Here is a 15,026-nt window from a genome sequence, read left to right on the forward strand (position 1 = left end):
CACAGGAGTGTTTCTTCCAGAGCTAAATTCATCTGACAGTCAGGGAAAAGTCCCTTCGTTTGAGCTGCAGACCTGCAGAACGAGTGCACACACACCATTTTCACACACACACCATTTTCACGCCCTCTGGAGTCTACTAGATTGTTGGGGAAAGGTCAGCGCCAGTGTTTGGGAGCCGATGCGTGGCTGCACGCACACACACACACGCACACACACACACCACACACACTTAGAGCTGATGAGAGGACTACTCAGAAACAGTGATCTCACACTAAAGCTACCTCTCTCCCTCTCTGTGTTTTGGCTATTCCTACGTCAAGTGTGAGGTGTGAATTAAAAACGTGTTTTTGTATATCTCATCTCCCCCTGAGACAGCCTCGGAGAGTGGGGTCACGGATCAGCCATTATTGACGGCGAGCAATTAGGGTTAAGTGCCTTGCTCAAGGGCAGATTGACAAATGTTTTTTTCCCACCTTGTGGACTTGGGTATTCGAACTAGCAACCTTTGGTTACTGGGACAACGCTCTAACCACCAGGCTACGTGATAGGCTCAGAGCACTGCTAGTGAACGCAGACCTGTTTTCTTATTATTATAAAACACTACTCGGCCACTTTGCATAAAGTAATTGGATTTATGGCTTTTTACACCCAATCCCAGCTCGACCGCAGAGGGGGGTCACGGAAACGTTAATACAACACCGATTTGGAGACTCTTTGGTGTGTGTGTGTGTGTTTGTCTTTATTGCGACGCTTTGTGTGTGTGTGTGTCTGTGTTTGCGTCTGTGTATGTATGTATGTATTGCAATGCTGTGTGTGTGAGAGAGCGATGCTATCTCCCTCTCTCTAATACTAACTTCAGCGCTGGCACAAAGAGCAGATACGTGGTCCTTCGCTCCCTGTCTGTCTGCGAGCGATAAAGTTTTAATTAGTAGTTTTTACACAAAAGGCTTTAGAAATGCTAATCTATTGGCTTCGCGGGAACAGAGCAAACGCAGTTTGAGTCAGTCAACAGTCAAAAGACCAAACGAGGTCAACGCTGAGCTGACTGTGGTTGGACCACTCACACATACAAATAAAAAACGAAGCTGAATTTCCAGTGTGTAACTATTTTTCCAGGGTGGGATCAGGTTGTGAGCCTTCAAGATATGGTCCATACACAGTGGGGGACTGGGGGTTGGGAAACTGTCTCAGCTCTTCCTCCTACTCCAGCAGTGTCAATCCAATATTGATTAGCCTCCCAGTGGCTATGCTATCGATCCATGGCCTGCTACCCCCCCCACCCCCCCCGCCTCTGGCAGTTGTTAGTCACAGGATGCTACTCGTTTGGGCTGCCTGTGTGTGTACGCATGCAATGGGTTTGGCTGTTAGTTAGAGGATATGGCTCCTTAGAGCGCCCTTCACACCATTTGCTCAACTCACTCCCATCGACCGGAGATGGCACATGGTGTGACATGTGTGTGACGTCCGTCTCTCTCTCTCTCTGTGTGTGTTGAATCTCATCTCCCTCCCAGAGCCAATCCCCGTCCAGATGTGCTGTGCCCCTCTCTCCCTGATAAAGTACCACTGTTACAGTAGCTGTCAGACAGACAGACAGACAGACAGACAGACAGACAGAGAGACAGACAGACAGACAGACACAAACAAACAAAGACCACGCCGCAACTTCCGATGCAGGGAACATCACTTGTTCTCCTTTGATATTTTATTCATGGCCTGAAAAGAAAACATAAGCTTCCGCTCTGATGGGAGGGAGACGCCTTGCTGTTTGGTGAGGGGGAGAGAAACAGAGAGTAGAGAGGGGGAGGGGGAAGAGAGGGAGAGAAACAGCAACTGATAAAGAACAGAACAGCTTGTGAGTGATAGATTGAGTGGAAAGGAGAGACAGAGGGACTACATGCTACCACCCACTACCCCAGAGGCTGTCTATGCCCAAGGCAACACACCTGTGTGTTGAAATCACAACACTGCAGTATATGCTCCTACCTCAACATGCTACTGCAGTGCAGTGTGTACAGTTGGTCTCTCCCTCCCTCCCAATAAAATCCACCTCCTCAACACCCCTCCTTCCTCTCTCACATTCACACATATGTATCACACACACACACACACACACACTGCAGGTGTCACACTGGCTTTGCACTCAGCCAGAGTTCAGCCAATGAGAGAAGACACAGAGAGAGGCCAGCAGATGCTGCTAGGACAGAATCATTGCTAGAGCTTAATTACAGCCCACAGGCGGTGGACATACAGAGAGGGGGAGGGGGACACAGAGAGAAAGGAGGGAGGAAAAGAGTACAGACGGCACGAGAAAAGGAAGGGGAGAAAGATGAGAGGGGGTGGGATGGAGAGCTAGAAAAGAAAGAGTGAGACGTGTGTGTGCGGGGGTTGAGTGTGTGCGCGTGCGCGGCGGGAACGCCACAGCTCACCCAGGCTTCAACAGCGACAGGAGAGTCTTAATGATCATCCTCCTCGGTAAGCTGCCAGATGCAAATAAGTTCCCAAACAGCATCCAGATGTTATCCATTACCCAGCCTATACAGCTGGGTTTATGCGGTCTTATCTAGTTGATCAGCACATCAAAACATTATCTCGTACCTATCTGCGAGTGCTACCTAATGGAAAAGCATCTAAACCAGAGACCGTGCAACTCATGAGAACAGCATAGCCATGGATGTCACTGCACCCATATCTCACCATCTCATAACAGCCATTAGAAACTGGGTGATTCGAGTCCGGAATGCTGAATGGCTGACAGCCGTGGTATATCAGGCCGTATACCACGGGCATGACAAAACAGTTCTACTGCGCTAATTACGTTGGTAACCAGTTTATAATAGCAATAAGGAACCTCGGGGGTTTGTGGTATATGGCCAATATACTAAGGGCTGTGTCCAGGCATTCCGTGCCGCGTCATGTCCAAGAACAGCCCTTAGCTGTGGTATATTGGCCATATACCACAAACCCCCGAGGTGCCTTATTGCTATTATAAACTGGATACAAACTGGTGCCTTATTGCTTAATTATACCACATCTCCCCTCTCTCTGGATCATCTAAAAGACCGAGATACAGAATCTCCCAGTAGATGCTGAGTTAGGCTAGTCGGGGTGGCTCGGGACGGCTGAGTGGACTAGGCCTCTATATATCAGGGTTTTAAGTAGGCTATTTGTAGAGCTGCAGGATACATGGGATATGGTGCATAGGATCTACCCGTACATCATCTGTCTGAAAACACTTGATATGCCTAGCAGCTACATCAACAAATATGTAGGCTATATTGAAATGGGAGATGATGGAACTTGCATTGTGAAGTGTCTATGTTACTATTGTGATGTACCTTTAGGGTTAGAGGTAGCCTTAAACATGCAAACGGTTATTGGTGTGTGATTGATTTGTCGACAGATTCACATTTCATTCACATGAAAAGTTGGAAGTTTACATACACCATAGCCAAATACATTTAAACTCAGTTTCACAATTCCTGACATTTAATCCAAGTAAATATTCCCAGTCTTCGGTCAGTTAGGATCACCACTTTATTTTAAGAATGTGAAATGTCTGGATAATAGTAGAGAGAGAGGTTTATTTCATCACATTCCCAGTGGGTCAGAAGTTTACATACACTCAATTATTAGTATTTGGTAGCATTGCCTTTAAATTGTTTAACTTGGGTCAAACGTTTAGGGTAGCCTTCCACAAGCTTCCCACAATAAGTTGGGTGAATTTTGGCCCATTCCTCCTGACAGAGCTGGTGTAACAGAGTCAGGTTTGCAGGCCTCCTTGCTCGCACACACTTGCTCAGTTCTGCCCACACATTTTCTATAGGATTGAGGTCAGGCTTTGTGATGGCCACTCCAATACCTTGACTTTGATGTCCTTAAGCCATTTTGCAAGTATGCTTGGGGTCATTGTCCATTTGGAAGACCCATTTGCGACCAAGCTTTAACTTCCTGATGTCTTGAGATGTTGCTTCAATATATATCCACATAATTGTCCTGCCTCATTATGCCATCTATTTTGAGTAGAGCACCAGTCCCTCCTGCAGCAAAGCACCCCCACAACATGATGCTGCCACCTCCGTGCTTCACGGTTGGGATGGTGTTCTTCGGCTTGCAAGCATCCCCCTTTTTCCTCCAAACATAACGATGGTCATTATGGCCAAACAGTTCTATTTTTGTTTCATCAAACGTGATTACATTTCTCCAAAAAAGTATGTGTAGTTGCAAACCGTAGTCTGGCTTTTTTATGGCAGTTTTTTATCGCCCCCGCCCCTCTTCATACCAGAAAGATGTTTGTTTCTGTCGGCGCGATGCGTGGAGAAACCAGCTGGCTGCACCGACTCCGATAGCGTCTCTCCAGTGAGCCATGTTTCCGTGAAGTGTGAAGCAAAGAACGTTACAGTCTCTGATGTCCCTCTGGAATGCTACCCTTGCTCGGATTTCATCAACATTGTTGTCAAGAGACATTGGCGAGAAGTATACTGGGGAGTGGTGCACGATGTGCCCGTCTCCGGAGTCTGCCCAGAAGACCGCTTCGTTTCCCTCTTTTACGAAGTCGTTTTTTTAGGTCGGCGGCTGGGATCCATTCCGTTGTCCTGGGTGAAAGGCAGAACGCAGGATCCGCTTCGTGAAAGTCATATTCTTGGTCATACTGATGGTGAGTTGACGCTGATCTTATATTCAGTAGTTCTTCTCAACTGTATGTAATGAAACCTAAGATGACCTGGGGTACCAATGTAAGAAATAACACGTAAAAAAAAAAACTGCATAGTTTCCTAGGAACGCGAAGTGAGGCGGCCATCTCTGTCGGCGCCGGAAGTTGACAGGCAGGATACTTTTGTACCTGTTTCCTCCAGCATGTTCTCAGGGTCCTTTGCTGTTGTTCTAGGATTGATTTGCACTTTGCGCACCAAAGTACGTTCATCTCTAGGAGACAGAATGCGTCTCCTTCCTGAGCGGTATGACGGCTGCGTTGTCCCATGGTGTTTATACTTGCGTACTATTGTTTGTACAGATTAATGTGCTACCTCCAGGCATTTGGAAATTTCTCTCAAGGATGAACCAAACTTGTGGAGGTCTACAATTATTTTTCTGATTTCTTTAGACTTTCCCATGATGTCAAGCAAAGAGGCACTGAGTTTGAAGGTAGGCCTTGAAATACATCCACAGGTACACCTCCAATTGACTCAAATTATTGTCAGTTAGCCCATCAGAAGCTTCTAAAGCCATGACATCATTTTCTGGCATTTTCCAATCTGTTTAAAGGCACAGTCAACTTCTGACCCACTGGAATTGTGATACAGTGAATTATAAGTGAAATAATCTGTCTGTAAACAATTGTTTACAGACAGATTGTGTCGGTTAGGACAAAGTAGATGTCCTAACCGACTTGACCGACTTGACAAAACTATAGTTTGTTAACAAGAAACTTGAGGAGTGGTTGAAAAATACGTTTTAATGACTCCAACCTAAGTGTATTTAAACTTCCGACTTCAACTGTATATACACAGCATTTCGTGTGGTGGTGTGAAATGCCATGCAGTGTGTAGCGATATGACTGCATATGAAATCATATTTAAAGCAGCATGAGGTTGTTTCTAAGTCCCATCTCTAAGACAGAGGATGTACACACCTCCATCCTCCATTACCTTGAGCTCCTGCTGCTTTGAGAGGTACAATTATTCTAAAAGCCCCTCCTCTCTCTATCCTTCCATCCCCTCCTCTCTCTATCCTTCCATCCCCTCCCTCCCTATCCTTACATCCCCTCCTCTCTCTATCCTTCCATCCCCTCCCTCCCTATCCTTCCATCCCCTCCCTATCCTTACATCCCCTCCCTCCCTATCCTTACATCCCCTCCTCTCTCTATCCTTCCATCCCCTCCTCTCTCTATCCTTCCATCCCCTCCTCTCTCTATCCTTCCATCCCCTCCTCTCTCTATCCTTCCATCCCCTCCTCTTTCTATCCTTCCATCCCCTCCTCTCTCCATCCTTCCATCCCCTCCTCTCTCCATCCTTCCATCCCTCCCTCCCTCCCTATCCTTCCATCCCCTCCCTCCCTATCCTTCCATCCCCTCCCTCCCTCCCTCCCTATCCTTCCATCCCCTCCCTCCCTATCCTTCCATCCCCTCCTCTCTCTATCCTTCCATCCCCTCCTCTCTCTATCCTTCCATCCCCTCCTCTCTCTATCCTTCCATCCCCTCCCTCCCTCCCTATCCTTCCATCCCCTCCTCTCTCTATCCTTCCATCCCCCCTCTCTCTATCCTTCCATCCCCTCCCTCCCTCCCTATCCTTCCATCCCCTCCCTCCCTATCCTTCCATCCCCTCCCTCCCTATCCTTCCATCCCCTCCCTCCCTCCCTCCCTCCCTCCCTATCCTTCCATCCCCTCCCTCCCTATCCTTCCATCCCCTCCCTCCCTCCCCTCCCTCCCTATCCTTCCATCCCCTCCTCTCTCTATCCTTCCATCCACTCCTCTCTCTATCCTTCCATCCCCTCCCTCCCTCCCTATCCTTCCATCCCCTCCTCTCTCTATCCTTCCATCCCCTCCCTCCCTATCCTTCCATCCCCTCCCTCCCTATCCTTCCATCCCCTCCCTCCCTATCCTTCCATCCCCTCCCTCCCTATCCTTCCATCCCCTCCCTCCCTCCCTCCCCTCCCTCCCTATCCTTCCATCCCCTCCCTCCCTCCCTCCCTCCCTATCATTCCATCCCCTCCCTCCCTATCCTTCCATCCCCTCCCTCTCTATCCTTCCATCCCCTCCCTCCCTATCCTTCCATCCACTCCCTCCCTATCCCTCCCTCCCTATCCTTTCATCCCCTCCCTCCCTATCCTTCCATCCCCTCCCTCCCTATCCTTCCATCCCCTCCCTCCCTCCCTCCCTATCCTTCCATCCCCTCCCCTCCCTATCCTTACATCCCCTCCCTCCCTATCCTTCCATCCCCTCCCTCCCTCCCTCCCTATCCTTACATCCCCTCCTCTCTCTATCCTTCATCCCCTCCCTCCCTATCCTTCCATCCCCTCCCTCCCTATCCTTCCATCCCCTCCCTCCCTATCCTTCCATCCCCTCCTCTCTCTATCCTTCCATCCCCTCCTCTCTCTATCCTTCCATCCCCTCCTCTCTCTATCCTTCCATCCCCTCCTCTTTCTATCCTTCCATCCCCTCCTCTCTCCATCCTTCCATCCCCTCCCTCCCTCCCTCCCTATCCTTCCATCCCCTCCCTCCCTATCCTTCCATCCCCTCCTCTCTCTATCCTTCCATCCCCTCCTCTCTCTATCCTTCCATCCCCTCCTCTCTCTATCCTTCCATCCCCTCCCTCCCTCCCTATCCTTCCATCCCCTCCTCTCTCTATCCTTCCATCCCCCCCTCTCTCTATCCTTCCATCCCCTCCCTCCCTCCCTATCCTTCCATCCCCTCCCTCCCTATCCTTCCATCCCCTCCCTCCCTATCCTTCCATCCCCTCCCTCCCTCCCTCCCTATCCTTCCATCCCCTCCCTCCCTATCCTTCCATCCCCTCCCTCCCTATCCTTCCATCCCCTCCCTCCCTCCCTCCCCTCCCTCCCTATCCTTCCATCCCCTCCCTCCCTCCCTATCCTTCCATCCCCTCCCTCCCTTTCCTTCCATCCCCTCCTCTCTCTATCCTTCCATCCCTTCCCTCCCTCCCTATCCTTCCATCCACTCCCTCCCTATCCCTCCCTCCCTATCCTTTCATCCCCTCCCTCCCTATCCTTCCATCCCCTCCCTCCCTCCCTATCCTTACATCCCCTCCTCTCTCTATCCTTCCATCCCCTCCCTCCCTCTCTATCCTTCCATCCCCTCCTCTCTCTATCCTTCCATCCCCTCCTCTCTCTATCCTTCCATCCCCTCCTCTCTCTATCCTTCCATCCCCTCCTCTCCCTATCCTTCCATCCCCTCCCTCCCTATCCTTCCATCCCCTCCCTCCCTCCCTATCCTCCCATCCCCTCCCTCCCTCCCTATCCTTCCATCCCCTCCCTCCCTCCCTATCCTTCCCACCCCTCCCTCCCTATCCTTCCATCCCCTCCTCTCTCTATCCTTCCATCCCCTCCCTCCCTCCCTATCCTTCCATCCCCTCCCTCCCTCCCCATCCTTCCATCCCCTCCCTCCCTATCCTTCCATCCCCTCCCTCCCTATCCTTCCATCCCCTCCCTCCCTATCCTTCCATGCCCTCCCTCCCTCCCTCCCTATCCTTCCATCCCCTCCCTCCCTATCCTTCCATCCCCTCCCTCCCTCCCTCCCTATCCTTCCATCCCCTCCCTCCCCATCCTTCCATCCCCTCCCTCCCTCCCTCCCATCCCCTCCCTCCCTATCCTTCCTTCCATCCCCTCCCTCCCTATCCTTCCTTCCACCCCCCTCCCTCCCTATCCTTCCTTCCATCCCCTCCCTCCCTATCCTTCCATCCCCTCCCTCCCTCCCTCCCTATCCTTCCATCCCCTCCCTCCCTTTCCTTCCATCCCCTCCCTCCCTATCTTTCTTTCCATCCCCTCCCTCCCTATCCTCCCTATCCTTCCTTCCATCCCCTCCCTCCCTATCCTTCCTTCCATCCCCTCCCTCCCTATCCTCCCTATCCTTCCTTCCATCCCCTCCCTCCCTATCCTTCCTTCCATCCCCTCCCTCCCTATCCTTCCATCCCCTCCCTCCCTCCCTCCCTATCCTTCCATCCCCTCCCTCCCTATCCTTCCATCCCCTCCCTCCCTTTCCTTCCATCCCCTCCCTCCCTATCCTTCCTTCCATCCCCTCCCTCCCTATCCTCCCTATCCTTCCTTCCATCCCCTCCCTCCCTATCCTTCCATCCCTCCCTCCCTATCCTTCCATCCCCTCCCTCCCTTTCCTTCCATCCCCTCCCTCCCTATCCTTCCTTCCATCCCCTCCCTCCCTATCCTTCCATCCCCTCCCTCCCTTTCCTTCCATCCCCTCCCTCCCTATCCTTCCTTCCATCCCCTCCCTCCCTATCCTCCCTATCCTTCCTTCCATCCCCTCCCTCCCTATCCTCCCTATCCTTCCTTCCATCCCCTCCCTCCTATCCTTCCTTCCATCCCCTCCCTCCCTATCCTTCCATCCCCTCCCTCCCTCCCTCCCTCCCTATCCTTCCATCCCCTCCCTCCCTATCCTTCCATCCCCTCCCTCCCTTTCCTTCCATCCCCTCCCTCCCTATCCTTCCTTCCATCCCCTCCCTCCCTTTCCTTCCATCCCCTCCCTCCCTATCCTTCCTTCCATCCCCTCCCTCCCTATCCTCCCTATCCTTCCTTCCATCCCCTCCCTCCCTATCCTTCCTTCCATCCCCTCCCTATCCTCCCTATCCTTCCATCCATCCATCCACTCCCTCCCTATCCTTCCATCCCCTCCCTCCCTATCCTTCCATCCACTCCTTCCCCATCCTTCCATCTCCTCCCTCCCTATCCTTTCCTCCCCTCCCTCCCTATCCTTCCATCCCCTCCCTCCCTATCCTTCCTTCCCTCCCTCCCTATCCTCCCTATCCTTCCATCCACTCCCTCCCTCCCTATCCTTCCATCCCCTCCCTCCCCCTCCCTCCCTCCCTCCCTATCCTTCCATCCCCTCCCTCCCTATCCTTCCTTCCATCCCCTCCCTCCCTATCCTCCCTATCCTTCCATCCCTCCCTCCCTTCCTTTCATCCCCTCCCCCCTATCCTTCCATCCCCTCCCTCCCTATCCTTCCATCCCCTCCCTCCCTCTCGTTCCATCCCCTCCCTCCCTCTCGTTCCATCCCCTCCCTCCCTCTCGTTCCATCCCCTCCCTCCCTCTCGTTCCATCCCCTCCCTCCCTCTCGTTCCATCCCCTCCCTCCCTCTCGTTCCATCCCCTCCCTCCCTATCTTTCCATCCCCTCCCTCCCTATCTTTCCATCCCCTCCCTCCCTATCTTTCCATCCCCTCCCTCCCTATCTTTCCATCCCCTCCCTCCCTATCCTTCCATCCCCTCCCTCCCTATCCTTCCATCCCTTCCCTCCTTCTATACCCTTGCTGGATTGTTGTATACCCGGATTCAGTGTGTGGGAGTGCGGAAGATTAGTGTGTGCAACCATTTAGAGAGAGAGTGAGTGTGTGTGGTATTTTTATTTCTCAGTTGAGGGGAGGAGAGACAGAGCGAGGGAGGGAGATACAGAGAGAGCGAGAGAGCGAGGGAGGGAGACACAGAGCGAGGGAGGGAAGAGAGAGCGAGGGAGCGAGAGACAGCGCGAGAGAGAGCGAGAGACCGAGCGAGGGAGGGAGAGACCGAGCGAGGGAGGGAGAGACAGAGCGAGGGAGGGAGAGACAGAGCGAGGGAGGGAGAGACAGAGCGAGGGAGGGAGAGACAGAGCGAGGGAGGGAAGGACAGAGCGAGGGAGGGAGTGACAGAGCGAGGGAGGGAGAGACAGAGCGAGGGAGGGAGTGTGCGAGAGAGACAGGAGCGTGCGAGAGAGACGGGAGCGCGCGAGAGAGACGGGAGCGCGCGAGAGAGACGGGAGCGCGCGAGAGAGACGGGAGCGCGCGAGAGAGACGGGAGCGCACGAGAGACAGGAGCGCGAGAGACAGGAGCGCGAGAGACAGGAGCGCGCGAGACAGGAGCGCGAGAGACAGGAGCGCGAGAGACAGGAGCGCGAGAGACAGGAGCGCGAGAGACAGGAGCGCGAGAGACAGGAGCGCGAGAGACAGGAGCGCGAGAGACAGGAGCGCGAGAGACAGGAGCGCGCGCGCGTGCGACAGGAGCGAGAGAGACAGGAGCTCGAGCGACAGGAGAGAGAGACAGGAGCTTGCGCGACAGGAGAGAGAGACAGGAGCTTGCGAGACAGGAGCGCGCGAGAGAGAAAGAGTGAGAGATGGAGATTAACAATCTTTCAGCGTATTAACACACACACACCCTTGAGCGCATTTATAAAGTATACAAAAAGAAACACACAAGGACAAGCGCACGCATGCACACACACAAACATTTGTCTACAACGTCCTCAAACACACAACTATCTCCTTGACACTGGGTCCCATTGACAGCTGGAGCCCAGCTGATAAGCAGAAGTGAGGAACAGAGAGAAGCAAGTGAACTGCAAGTACACAACACGCTTCCCCATACACGCATCACATAGACTGACACTCCCAGTGGTCATCGCACAGTCTGACAGACACGTACACACACACACACACACACACACACACACACACACACACACACACACACACACACACCTCAATCAATCTGCACTCAGACTGCAGGTCAGCACAGAGGGCACATTCCTCTGCTTTCTGATTCCCAGCATGCTTTACCTTGAGTCTGGGGCTCTGACGGGATCGTGTGGGGTCAGAAAACGACACACTCGCCGGGTCACTCACTGTGGCATCATTAAAAGTGTTCAAATAGAACTGTGGCTAACTGGTGTGTGTTCAGTAAAACTACTGGATCACTCAGTGAGTACTTTTGGTAGGATTTGGATCCCTGTGTCTGCAGTAAGAGGACTGAATGTTCCATGAGAGTAGTTTATGTTCAGTTAAGACTATGAGTAGCGTTCAGGCTTTGTTCCGTGTGTGTTCAGTATAGCCTTGGTACAGTACACAAGGGTCTTCGTGGCTGCGTTATTCCCTGTGGGCAGCCAGCCCCATCTTCACTGTATAAACCCAGACACACTACCCTATTCCACAGGCCAAGGAATTATTCACATAACTAACCATTACCCAGAATACTCACACACACTGGCCACGAGAGCATTTTTCACCAAGTCCTAAAGCCACTCAGAAATCAATAAGCTCCACAAGGACGTGCACACATGAACACACATACATTACCTACAATGACCCCAAACTACTGTGACAGAACATGCATAATGAGCACCTGCTAACACGCACTGTAAATGTCATATCACCACAACCCCCTCTAGCATGGCTTTCCTCCGAGGGTCTCTATACATCTATCCCACTTTCTCCCTCTCGCTCCATCTTACCTTCTCAGAGGAGCTTGGTCTGTTCACTTTCTCCCTCTCCCTCCATCTTACCTTCTCAGAGGAGCTTGGTCTGTTCACTTTCTCCCTCTCCCTCCATCTTACCTTCTCAGAGGAGCTTGGTCTGTTCACTTTCTCCCTCTCCCTCCATCTTACCTTCTCAGAGGAGCTTGGTCTGTTCACTTTCTCCCTCTCCCTCCATCTTACCTTCTCAGAGGAGCTTGGTCTGTTCACTTTCTCCCTCTCCCTCCATCTTACCTTCTCAGAGGAGCTTGGTCTGTTCACTTTCTCCCTCTCCCTCCATCTTACCTTCTCAGAGGAGCTTGGTCTGTTCACTTTCTCCCTCTCCCTCCATCTTACCTTCTCAGAGGAGCTTGGTCTGTTCACTTTCTCCCTCTCCCTCCATCTTACCTTCTCAGAGGAGCTTGGTCTGTTCACTTTCTCCCTCTCGCTCCATCTTACCTTCTCAGAGGAGCTTGGTCTGTTCACTTTCTCCAGGTCCTTTTCTCTCTTCTTCTTCTCTCGTTCCTTCTATCAACAAAGAGACACTGGAGGTTAGGTCAGCAACGTCAAGGCATACAAGACGATACCTGGAAGGGGAACATGCAGCGGGCACATGCAGTCTAACAAAATATACACAAAACAAATTAAACAGGGTTTGAAAAAACGCCCTAAAAATAGGTTTGACCCCCTATCCATTATGACACAGTTACAGACGCACAGCAAGACTGATTCAGCTGCGCTCTCACAAACGCACATAGAAAGTCATGACACCTTCTCTTTCCACCGACCTCTTGTGGAACAATTTAGTGTCATTATGAGCAATCAAAATCTCATATGGAGTTATTGTCACGTCTCTTGGTAATACAAGCTTGCTGGTTGTCTGTGGGGTGTCAGTGTGCTTAGTGAGGGGAAGTGGGCTGGTGCCTTGGTGCTTTACCAGCCTCCATCATTCAGCCATTCAACCTCTTTACCACAGGATTGATTCGGGATAGAGATATCTCCCATCATCCCTAACACACACACACACACAACCCCCGCACACACTACACACTCACAATTTGTGTACTTGAGGGGAAAGTAATGTATGTGATTAAGGGGCTATTGGAAAACCATTAGAAGAAAGAGCACCACAGCACAGCAGAGGCCAGCACACACAAAGGACCAGCACACACAAAGGACCAGCACACACAAAGGACCAGCACACACACAAAGGACCAGCACACACACAAAGGACCAGCACACACAAACAGTTTTTAACAACACCGGGTGGCACAACGGCAAAACATCAGACCTCCTGTCTGTTCTTCTCAGCAGCCTGTGAGGCAGGAGAGGTAGAGAAGGCAGCAGCATCAGAAGACTTCTGCCCGGGAGAAAGATCGAGGGAAGGAGAGAGAAAAAAGGGATGGGGTAGAGAGAGTGGTTAGAGGCACGACAGGGAGAGAAAGAAACAAAGAAGAAAGGAGGTTGGCAGAGGACACGAGAAGGTAAAACAGAGGGAGTGGGGAGGGAGAGATGAAAAGAGGAGGGTTAGTTGACATCCAGTAGTGGATGCGGCGGTGTTTTTACTACCCAGCCTAGTAGAGTCAGAGGAAGAGACAGTCAGCACATTCACCAGAAGGTCACACACACTCCCATAAGATATAGAAGCAGATGAAAACTCATATGGTAAATGATTTGAGCAATCACACACACGCCTTAGGCTAGAACAATCCTGTGTGTGTGTGTGTTTGAAACAACAAAGGCCTTTTCTGCGTGGGCCAAGTCAAGTGGCTGTACTTGATCACATGAGTGACAGCCCTACTCAACCCTGACCTCCCTAAGACAAAAGAGCCATAGAGAGAGACAGAAAGGGAGAGCGAGCACCTCAAACCCTCTCTACTATTTACTGCCCACTAGGCTTCTCCTAGCTTCTCTTGTCCAAACTCAGTAGGTCAGGGACTAACTGAAGGTGCACTGATAGCACATCAACACAGTGGAGCAAAACTAAGTTATCCAATCTCCCTCGCCAGACCATCCCTGCATACAGTGCTGTTTAGGCTGATAGCAAAATGCCACTAGCGTTTGTTGGCAATCAGCGTCTGGAGGTAGGCAGAGTTTGAGTTCAGAGAAAGCAAGAGAGAGCGTGCATCATTTTCAAAATCTGTGTTCCCCCCCCCCCCCTCCTTCTCTTTCCTCCTCTTCCGCTCTCTAAACTACCTGAGGGGAGAACACACACGGAGCAAGTCTATCTAAAGTGAGTTTAGCAATTTCCAGTTATTCATCAAACCAGCCTCTCTCACACCTCTGGATAAAAAGTAAAGTAAAAAAAAAAACATTCAGGGGATTTTCTTGAGTGAGATTTCTGTTCCATTGTTTTTTTCTTCTCTTACTTTGATATGCAGAACAGAGACCGAGAAGCAGAAACAGCAATAACAGGCACATTTAGGATTTTGAGAGAGCGAGAGCGAGAGCGAGAGAGAGAGCGAGAGCGAGAGCGAGAGCGAGAGCGAGAGAGAGAGAGAGAGAGAGAGAGAGAGAGCGAGCGAGGAGTAGATGATAGACAAAGAGAGAGAAGAGAGAGAGAGAGAGAGAGAGAGAGAGAGAGAGAGAGAGGAGTAGATGATAGACAGAAAGAGAGAGAAGAGAGAGAGAGAGAGAGAGAGAGAGAGAGGAGTAGATGATAGACAAAGAGAGAGAAGAGAGAGAGAGAGAGAGAGAGAGAGAGAGAGAGGAGTAGATGATAGACAGAAAGAGAGAGAAGAGAGAGAGAGAGAGAGAGAGAGAGAGAGAGAGAGAGAGAGAGAGGAGTAGATGATAGACAGAAAGAGAGAGAAGAGAGAGAGAGAGAGAGAGAGAGAGAGAGGAGTAGATGATAGACAGAGAGGAGAGAAGAGAGAGAACAGAAAGAGAGAACAGAGAGAAGAGAGAGGAGAGGAGAGAGAACAGAAAGAGAGAACAGAGAGAAAAGAGAGAGAGAGGAGTAGATGATAGACAGAAAGAGAGAGAAGAGAGAGAGAACAGAAAGAAGAGAGAGGAGAGAAGAGCGAGAACAGAAAGAGAGAACAGAGAGAAAAGAGAGAGAGAACAGGGAAGAGAGAGGAGTAGATGATA

At 51.3% G+C, this 15,026-nt stretch overlaps 1 protein-coding gene across 9 annotated transcripts in view; it reads right to left on the minus strand.

Moving 5' to 3' along the window:
- smap1 (small ArfGAP 1) overlaps positions 1-15,026 on the minus strand; it is a 56,936-nt gene that overhangs the window by 14,691 nt on the left and 27,219 nt on the right. For 3 of the 9 annotated variants that reach the window (XM_031823552.1, XM_031823547.1, XM_031823555.1), the window contains exons 5-6: positions 13,228-13,296; positions 12,396-12,464 (exon numbers count right to left, since the gene is read on the minus strand). In XM_031823552.1, coding sequence (XP_031679412.1) covers positions 12,396-12,464; positions 13,228-13,296 — 138 coding nt within the window. The remainder of the gene's footprint in view (positions 1-12,395; positions 12,465-13,227; positions 13,297-15,026) is intronic. The other 6 variants (XM_031823553.1, XM_031823548.1, XM_020480118.2 and 3 more) reach the window with 3 other exon arrangements.

Source organism: Oncorhynchus kisutch, linkage group LG4, assembly GCF_002021735.2.
Source record: "Oncorhynchus kisutch isolate 150728-3 linkage group LG4, Okis_V2, whole genome shotgun sequence".
NCBI classification, from domain to species: domain Eukaryota; kingdom Metazoa; phylum Chordata; class Actinopteri; order Salmoniformes; family Salmonidae; genus Oncorhynchus; species Oncorhynchus kisutch.